The 10489-nt window shown below is 34.0% G+C and overlaps 1 protein-coding gene across 1 annotated transcript; it reads left to right on the plus strand.

Annotated features, from left to right (window-relative positions):
- The first annotated feature begins 7507 nt into the window (after positions 1-7507).
- On the plus strand, positions 7508-9356 carry LOC141707535 (uncharacterized). The gene is made up of 2 exons (XM_074510740.1): positions 7508-7787; positions 8895-9356. The coding sequence occupies exons 1-2, from the start codon at positions 7662-7664 to the stop codon at positions 9204-9206; spliced, it is 438 nt and encodes a 145-aa protein (XP_074366841.1). The 5' UTR covers positions 7508-7661; the 3' UTR covers positions 9207-9356.
- The last annotated feature ends 1133 nt before the right edge of the window (positions 9357-10489 follow it).

A 10489-nucleotide genomic window follows, 5' to 3' on the forward strand; every position in this document is an offset into this window, starting at 1 on the left:
AAGAGTTGTTACAGGAAAGGAAGTAAGAGATAAATTTGGATTGGGTAGTTATGATGAAAGAAGAGTACATAACACTACCAATGATCCAACTTCCTTAAGTGAACCAGGTGTTGGAGCAACTCCTGAAAGATTGAATCGACTTGAATCTGTACAAATGGTTTATCATACCTTTTTAAAAGAACATATCTTGTTATATTTTATGACAAATGGAAAGGTATACCAGATTAGGCAGAATGCTATACCACTGAAGTACTTTGAGGAACTGGAACATGTTCTATTTCTACTTCAAGTGAAAGACAGATTAACAGATAGTGCTGCAGGTTATTTAAAATCCTAAATTCAAAGATAGAAGAAGCTTTATTCTGTAAAGTCTGACAGCACATACTGTCCCAAGTACAGAGATCACAGAGGTGATATTCTCGAAATGAAGCCTAACTCTGCTAAGATCATAACTACTTTTCTGGGTTATAAGGTTGTGAAATTCAATCTAGAGTCTGACAAGGCATATCTAATCAGACTAGATCAGGAGATAAGAAAAGCTAAGATAAATGATCTCAGAGCAGCTATTTTTTAAATTGGTGAAGATACAGCTGAATTGATAAATGCTAAAAGGAGGATGGTCAATGAACTTGAATATGCTGAGAGATGTTTGTTGAAGAACTATCTCAAAAGAACTCCTGATATCAAAGAGATCAGAAATTGAAGCCAAGTTAAAGATCTACAACTGCTTAAATTCTGAAGTGTATACAGACTGAAGCTGTTATCAGACCTTAAGATGGTAAAGCTGAAAGGACTGTAAGTTGTAGTTATCTAGTCAAATTCTCATGCATTTATACTTAATGTTTTTGACATCATCAAATATCTGTTGAACTTGTATATTATGCTAATTTACAAGTTGGGGGAGATTGTTAGATATATTTGATAATGTCATGTGTAATATGATTTGTGTTTAGTTTTCAGATCTTACCTAGCAGGACAAATCGGTACTTAACTGGAAATCAACACTTATACTGAAGACAGAACTTAAGTTATCAGAACTTAAATTATCAGAAGATATTTATCAGGAGATAATATCAGGACTTAAGATGACTTTCAGATAAGGCAGGCGACTGATTGTAAGGAAAGAAGATCGAGACTAAGACAGAAAGAAATATGCATGAAGAAGGAATTCTATGAAGAATAGAATACTTGGAAGAAATGATAACTAGTTGATATATTTTAGGAAGCAGAATTATATTCCATATCAATTAGAACATTATCTTGTAACTGTGTAGTATATAAACACAAACATAGGGTTTACACTATAAGTGTTATCATTATCGAAGTTATTATTCTTTGTAACCCTAGCAGCTCTCGTGATAATTTGTTCATCACTGAGAGAGGACAGTTCCATATTGTAACAGAGTTTATTGTGTTGAATAAAATCTATTTTCTGTTACTTGAGTTCTTATATTCGATTTGATTGTAGTAAACACTTTATTCAACCCCCTTCTACAGCGTGTGTGACCTAACATAGACCGACAATATGGGTTTACAAAACTTGCAGTAAAATGTGTTAACATAGTTTCTAAAGCTATCTTGTCTATTTTCTTTTTTAGTGTTAGCAAATCTGTGCCGAATCTTGTAGGTCTGTGACCGTTCTTTGTCCAGTGACTTGGCCCTTGATCTTGTATTTTTTAAGCTACTTTTGTGATATTTCCAATTCAGTGAATGAATTTTTTGTTGACTGATAATCTTGAATCTTGAACTTGTCTGTATTCTGAATTTGAGATAGTTTATCGAGATCTTTTTTTATTATGTAGAGAAGTGACATATCGATAAGTAAAATGACTTATCAATATCTTGAGTTCTCTACATGTGTATTTGACTTGTCGAGGTCTCTAGTTCTCTACATGTAGAATGACTTGTCAACATCTCCAGTTTTCTATATTGGTTTTTGACTTGTCAACATCTTGAGTTCTCTACATGAAGATTTTGACTTGTCGATATCTTCATATCTTTACATGAAGAAATGACTTGTCGATATCTCCAGTTTTTTATATAAAAAATTTTGACTTGTCGATATCTGAGATCTCTACATGCATGTTGACTTGTTGATATCTCTTGGGACTTCTCTACAAGTCAATTTGGACTTTTCGATAGACTTCTCCATATTCCTTGCTCTGTGACTTATCGATATCTGACTTAGAACATTTTTCCTAGAATGGTATTATTCAAATCCAAGCTGCTATACTTCTCTCTAAGGCATGATCAGAATTAATCTTCTTCTAGAGTTAATTCCTTTGCTTGAAAGGTTGTTCACATAAAAATCCTCCAGTATAATCTACTAAATATTTTTACAGACTCGAGGAATACAATTACAAAATACAAATATAGATTATCATAAAACATATCCTTAGGGTTGTCAATATGACTTAGTCTTGTTATTTACATGCATGTCTTGCACAACAGAATCCTTGATGACATTCACATCCAACTTAGGCCTTTTACTGAAGTGCTCTCTATGTTTCTTTCTGCTTTGACCCTTGGGAAGGGATACAACTTTTTCCTGTTCTCATGATATGTCTCTTCCATGACCAAGGCCTGCCTGTAGCATCTTCCTGCCATATCTCTATTGCCTTTTATTTCTCCGACACCTTCCAGGGTAGGGAATTTGAGCTTCAAATGAATTATTAACGGGATAGCCCGGAGTCTGGTGATAGTTGGTCTTCCCAAGATCATGTTGTAAGAAGTTGCGGCACTTATCACATAGAATTTCATAACATGGGAAACTTGTAATTGGGCGATTCCAAAGACAATAGGCAGATTGGGTATACCCCGAATGAGGATCATTGAGTTTCTGAAGCCATAGAGCGGGTCCTCGACGTAGGGATCCATCCAGAGGTGGCCTAGCTTCATCTTATTGAGCGTATGTTCGAATACTATATTTGCATAAGATCCGTTGTCTACCAGAATTTTTTTTTACTTCATTTCTTCCACATCTAGAGTGAGTTCCAAAAACCTTGTTGTGTTCTGGATCAACCTTCTCATAATCGGAGTAAGAGAAGTAGATTGGTTCATCCTGAAAAGGCTAAATCATCATAACGTCCCCGTCCATATCTGGGCTTCAGGGCGGCGACCTCGTCCCTCCTACGATGACGTTGACCACGTGCTTGCTGGTATTTAGGATTTTATCTCTCTCATTGGGCTTACTTTTCACGTATCGAGCCATGATTACTGCTTGGTCTGATCTTCAATTAACATCTTGAAAGAGAAATAATTTTTAGTCATGTGACCTTGATGTTCATGGTATTCGTAATATTTTTCTCTTGCCCGGTTCTCCGGAGGCGCGAGCAAAGTTTTCAGAGGATAACATAAGGGTTTTCCTTTGACCTCCTTCATTATGTGAGCCCAGGACCTGTTAAGATGGGTTAATTCAGGATCTAGTTTTGGTTCCCTCCCGGGTCTTGGCTTTATTTCACTTTTTTTGAATTTTGTATAATTGCTCAGTAGTGGGGTTCTCTAAGAACATTGAATGTAATTAGACTGTCTGTCTGTCCGGAACCTCTTATCATTTTTATAAGATGATCTTCTCTTCGGGGATTCGTCATCATCATTGATCCTTCGATTCATCGTCATTGATTTGAGAAAGTCATTTTCCTTTATAAATTTTGATGCTAGAGCATAGGCAGACGCAAGGCTTTGGGGTTCTCTATGGATTAAGTCTTTCACATGACCCTCACAGGATACCAGGTGCAAATTTTTCTGAAATATGTTAACAACCACCTTTCTTCCAAGTTAGATAGTTGATTAACAACATTCTGGAACTTTTTGATGAATTCAGGGAGTGATTCTTTGCTTTTTTTTGAAGTGGCACATCTGGAGTTCGTTCATTCAGTTTGCTCGAAATTTCTTTAGAATTTTTTTGAAAGTCCTTCTAGGAATCGATACTCCGTGATGCGATTCCGCTGAATCACTTCTAAGCCCCGCCTTTGAGGGTTGATACAAAGAAACGGCACCTTGTGATGTCATTATAAAAACAAATTCTTGAGATTTGCTCAAAATAATTGAGATGCTCTTCAGGGTCAGCTAGCCCGTTAAAGGAGTCAAAGTTAAAGTGTTTTAATCCTTCTTCCCGTAGTATGGATTCACGCTCACTAGTAAAGGGTGTGGCTGTTGTGTCGACCACCATGTCACCCTCTACCTTTCTTTTTAAATCGTGTAAGGCCCGAACCATTTGTTCTTGCTTTAATTCTCTTTCGGGCTCAGAGTCCGATGAAGGAACATGTATGTTCTCAGCTTTTTTCTTTAGTTTTGCCTTTTCTTCCGGAATTCTTTTCTCAATTGTAGCCTTGGCCTTGTCTTCCTATTCTCTTTAAATTCTATCCCGGAGAGTTGCTCGCCGAATATCTTCCCGGGAGTCTTTAGTGGGCCTTTTCATATTTTTGATGATTCGGTTAAGAGCGGATCCACGAGTCTCTCCGGAGTGCTCTTCTTGGTCTCTGAAATGGGTTTCAGGATCCGGGCGGTTCTTTTCTTTCCACATATTCGTAGGCGGTGGCTTGGTCAAGGAACCCATTGGAGTCGTCACGAAAACGAGTCTTCATAGGATAATTATATTGCTTATGGTCCCGAACTTGGGTGATTTCATTATTTTTACTTGTAAACTGAGATACCGGACCAAAGATGAAAATAAATAAGGAAAGTGGTATAGAGCCCAAAAATATTACAAAATTTTTCTTAAATAATGATAAAATTTATAATTTATCCAATAATAATATGAGGTCAAACATGCACATAAACGATATTGCTCCAACTTCACACTCCAGTACGAAAGCGTTGGTTTTATGAGGTCGATATGTTTGATCATTAATGAGTGTCAACTTTGTCAAATAGTTAAAAATGTTATTTATAATGTTCTCTATTATACATTAAATTTGGCACACTTTTTTTACAAAATGTTCCAATAGTTGACATGCCTGAATGTCAATATCACTAATTAACAAAAAAATGTATATTATAAATATATTAGTTTATTCATATTTGGGTCGCAAATGGAGATGTTAAATATGAAATATAATACTTTATTTATCACTAGAATCATAAATAAAGTTGGCACCATATTTTTGATATGCCAACTTTTGACTCGGGTTAAAAATGGGGCGGATTTGGGACGGTGATCTCAAATCCCATACTCACCTTGTATAGAAAATATTTTCCCCATCCTCGCTCTGTTCCCCGTGGCAATTTATTTTCAATCTCCATCCCTGCCCCACATGACGATGTGTAGTCCTTACCCCGTCTCATCCTGCCCCATCTAATAAATATTATTTTAAAAATAAATTATTTACTGTTAATTTTTTTATTAAAATTATAATTTCGTTAGTGCACATATATTTATTAAAAAATTGCACTAGAAAAAGTAATTCCTAATTTATAATATTAGTTTAGAAAATTGATTGTATCCTTTAAAATATTTACAAAATAATTAGAAAATTAAGAATAAAAGATAATACATAATATATATATATATATATTATTGTGGGGCAAGACGGATTTTTCCCACGGGAATCACATAAATACCAAATATGCCCCATATATATATGTGGGGCGAATATTTGATCCTCACTCATTATCCCCATTCTCGTTTTATCGAGGCGGATTTGCCCTAATAGGGCGGTTTAGGGGCGGGTCCATATATACCCCATCCCATTTTGAAGCTTACTTTTGAAATTTCATGTTACCTCAATTCATATTACAGTAACATCTCAACAATCTCAATAAAATGCTAATAAGAATATTAAGTCAATTCGTGTTACATGACTCCAACATAAGATGTCAAGAGGCAAGAGGAATGTTAACGTCATGTGAGAGAAAATGGTTTGGCACCCTTATTGATACCAAAATACTACAAAGATAATTAGTCAAGACCACCACCAAAGAATAGAAATGGCAATCGGGTCGGATCGGGTCGGGTCGGGTATCGTAGAATCCATATTGAAAATTTAACAATACCTGAACCCGATCCGAACCCGAAAAATATCCGAAAATAAAAATCCGAACCCGATCCATCGGATTTCGGATCGGATTCGGGTATACCCGAAACCCGAAATTTTTTTGAATTGGATATTCATACCCGAACCTGAAACCCAAACCGGACCCCGAAATCTGAAAAATTGTATAATTATTGATATTGCAAGTGCTTGGGATTGAACACGCAACTTGCTGAGAAAGAGTTTTTAACGTGTCATCTTCAACCTGTCCATCACATTATTAATTTTGTTATTATATGTATAGTTAATATTTAAAAAATCAACTGAATTAATGCCCAATTTTTTAGATTTATCACTAAAAGATGTTTTGTTGACCTTATAAACCTTATCACCTGTTTAAATGATTGAATAATGATATTTCATTGAACTTTATAATTAGTTAATTTTTAACATAATTATAAAAATATATGTTCTAAAAATTATATAATAATATGCATAAGTATTTTATATAAAATAATATATATATATATATAATATTATAATATGTTATACATACAATTTTAATATTATATATATGAGTAAAGTGATATGGAGTCCACCTTTAATTGGAGTCCTCGGAGTCCATATATGTTCTGCAAGTAAAATATAGCTTAAAATATTGCAAAACATATTATTTTTCGACAAACATCACTATTCTATCAAAAATCTTGTAGATTGCATACATTTTACAAGCAGAACATTGCAAAAATATATATTCTACAAAACATGTTTAGTTTGCAGAACATAAATGTTCATGTTGCAGAACATATTGCAGAACATACATATTGTACCGTAAATATATGAGATTTGCATGATTTTGTTGAAGTTATGCTATTTGTGTAACATGTTTTGCAAAATAACACGTTTTACAATATATTTTATTTGCAGAACGTAGATGGACTCCGAGGACTCCGATAAAAAGGTGGACTCCATAGAACTCAGCCCTTATATATATAAATAATAATTCGGGTTTTTTTCCGGATTTCGGGTTCGGATAGAGTTTCGGATTTCGAATCGGATTTTGGATCAGTATATACCTAATATTCAAATCCAAATCCAAAATTTTCGGGTTTAAAAATTAAATCTATATCCAAATCCAAAAAATTGGTTCGATAAATCCAAAATTTCGAATTTCGGATTGGATATCCGTCGGATCAGATTATTTTGTCATCCCTCCCTACGAATAACACCCGCCTATACTATAAATTTCTTACAACTAATAACCAATTTGGAGCCGCGTTCAGAATTTGTGTGAAATAAGAATCATATTCACCGAATCACTTACTATTGATGAATGATGACGAATTCGAATAAGCATCACATGAGAATAATCTCGCAAATCAGAAACGAGGTCTCCCAGATTATAGGGAATCCGTGGTATTGACTGACACGTGTCATTTTCCCTAAAAAGAATGCCGGTGGACTATGACCCCTGACCAGTTTTACCGGTATACATTCTTCCCGAATATTAAGTATAACAGAGTACTTGATCTTTATAATAGAAATTAGAAGGAAAAAAAAATTGTGGTCTCATCTTATTCTCTTCAATATCTTAGTAGACTAGTTTTTACAATTTTCTCTGTTTCTAAACACACACACCTTAACATAACTCTTGTTTGAATATATTATTCAAGAGAAGCAATAGTCAAGATGAGTGGAGTTACAGAAGGTGAAGGAAGTGTGTCACTTGATCTCCTTAAGAAGAAAATGGCTGACTTTGCTAAGGAGAGAGACTGGGAACCATTTCACAGCCCAAGAAACCTTCTTTTAGCTATGGTAATCTTTATCCATCTATTTATTTTTCAAGATTTCTTAATTGCATGAATTTGAATACTTGTACACTCATGTCTCTACCCAAACTCGAATATGTTACACAACCCATGGTACTTGCGAGATCCGGTACGTTCTTTGATCAGATTCATGTTGTATTGAATTGTTTGATGATGATGATATCTGATCTAGATGGCTATTCAATTATATCAGATTACCAAATTAAAACTCTGTAGCACCGATGGAGATGATTTGATTATATGTAATATATGGTTAATTTTGAAAGTTGAGTAGAAAAACAAATGCAGTGATGAGTGAATTGTATATGGAGTAAATATTGTTCAAAAAGTCTTAATCACAGTGCTTAAGACCCTAGTTATAGTGCATAATATAGTATCTGTTCTCCAGTTTGATCTGAAGATATGAAGCCTCTTCTCTCTTATTTTAGAATTCTGAATCATTAGTCAGACAGACTTTACTGTATGGAAAAAGAGGACTATGTTCAGTCATTGTCACACAGCTGTTCTCGCAAACCCTCTTGTTTTTGCTTTTCTGTCAACTTCTCTACCATGTAATCTTCAGAAATAGGCCCCCGCCTCCCGGTGTTACCTTTTTTCTACGCTACTTTAAAATAGAGGATGATCTTTTACAAATTACAGAACACAAAACTACATAGCCTACGCTACTTGCAAAGGCCACAAAATTCTCTTGAAGCTACAATCGGCCTCAAACTCTTCTCCATTGCATAAAACTAATAGACCTGGCTCACTGTAAATTTCTATTGTTTCTATTATGTAAATAAATCGCAAACACCCACCAACACACCTCTTGTTGTAGCGATATCTCCCTCGTTATCTTTACGGGATGTCGAGGGCTCGAACCTTGCCAAAGATAAGAGCGGGTAACGGCATCACTCGGCCGATGGTAGGACAATTGGACCTGTATCGTCCGATTTAAAACCTAAGAGGAGGAATTATAGCCATTAGGCTAGCGCCCGTGGTTAATCTTATACTTGGACTAAAAAAAATTTGTTGAATCGTAATTAATTTTATGTAAACTTTTTTTCCAACAGAAACTTTTAGCGGAGCCTTATAATCATATATAAATATGCAGGTAGGAGAGGTGGGAGAGTTGTCTGAGATATTTCAGTGGAAAGGGGAGGTTCCAAGAGGACTACCGGGTTGGAAAGAAGAAGAGAAGGAACATCTTGGTGAAGAACTTTCAGATGTACTGCTATATCTTGTCAGGTTATCCGATATCTGTGGGATTGATCTTGGGAAAGCTGCTCTTCGAAAGATTAAGCTCAACGCCATTAAATACCCCGTTCTCTCTAATCAAAATGGTGCTGTTGATGATAACACTAGCAATAACAAAAATGAAGATGCTTGTTCTGAAAAATCTTCATCTCACCAAATCAATGCTTGAACTTGTCAGCAGTTATAGGCTATAAGTATCTTTTTTTAAGTGCACAAGTTTCATTTCTAAGATATTACCGTACCAGAACTTGTGATTTATTTTGCTTTCGAGGTCTTAAAATGTGCTGGATCTTTTAGGGGTTATTGTTTTTGCATGGTCCTTAAATCGATTCCTGAATAACAAGGGAATCCTAAATTTGCTTTGGATAAATTCGCATAGTTGAATGTTGACAGGGAATTTTAACTAACTCGAAAATGACATTAAAAACGTGGAGGGGACTAGGGAGCATCAAAACATGTAACATGCCTGCTTTATTTGCTCAAACTCTTAGCCCAATTGTTGTCGACTGCGACTGTCAAACGGATAATTCGGATGCGAATCTGCTTATATTCGTATTAGCTTATAATCCGTGCGATGCATGGATTGTTTTTAACATTCGATAATTTTTAATAATATATTTTATAATATAATTTTTAATAGTTGAAAAATAAATCGAAGAATATAATAAATTATAACAATATATATTTTATAATAATTTGAGACTTGACTGAAAATAAATAATATAATATAATATATTGTTTAAATAAAAAATATAAAAATTGTAATATAATAAGCTGTTGACGGGGTTCGAACCCTGAATCCATGAGAGCAGTTTAAATATTAATATAATAATATTTTATTATTGTATCCAATGGTTCTCATTTTTCTGACTTTAGATCTGACGGTTGTTATTTGTCGTACCAAACAACTGTACCGAGTAACTACCAAACAACTGTACCGAGCAACTACCAAATAGAGGGTGTTCTGCTTATAATAGTATAGTATAGATACGGATCCGAATCCGAAAATCTGTATTTGTCTGTAACCGAATTCGAAAATATTTCAAGAATAATATATGATTCCGGATCCGATGGAATCTGGATTCGTATAATATCCGGATCCAAATCCGATCTTTGATCAGATTTTTTATTTTTATATTAAAAATTGAACAAAATTGAAATTTTTTTTAAAAAAACATTTAAAAAAAATTAAAATAAGAGTTAAAGTTGTTTAATCATATTTAATTTTTTTAAAAAAATAATTTCATTTAACTTTTTAGTATAATTGTTATCTTTAAATTGTTGAACTTAAGTGAATTTTTAATAAATGTCTATAAAATTTGTATAAACATAATATTTAATATATATATATATATTTATATACACATATACACACACACTATAAATTTATTATAATAAAATTTAAATTATTTAAATATTATATATATAATTATATATATCCGGATTTGGATA

The sequence above is a fragment of the Apium graveolens genome, chromosome 2 (genome assembly GCF_009905375.1).
Source record: "Apium graveolens cultivar Ventura chromosome 2, ASM990537v1, whole genome shotgun sequence".
NCBI lineage: Eukaryota > Viridiplantae > Streptophyta > Magnoliopsida > Apiales > Apiaceae > Apium > Apium graveolens.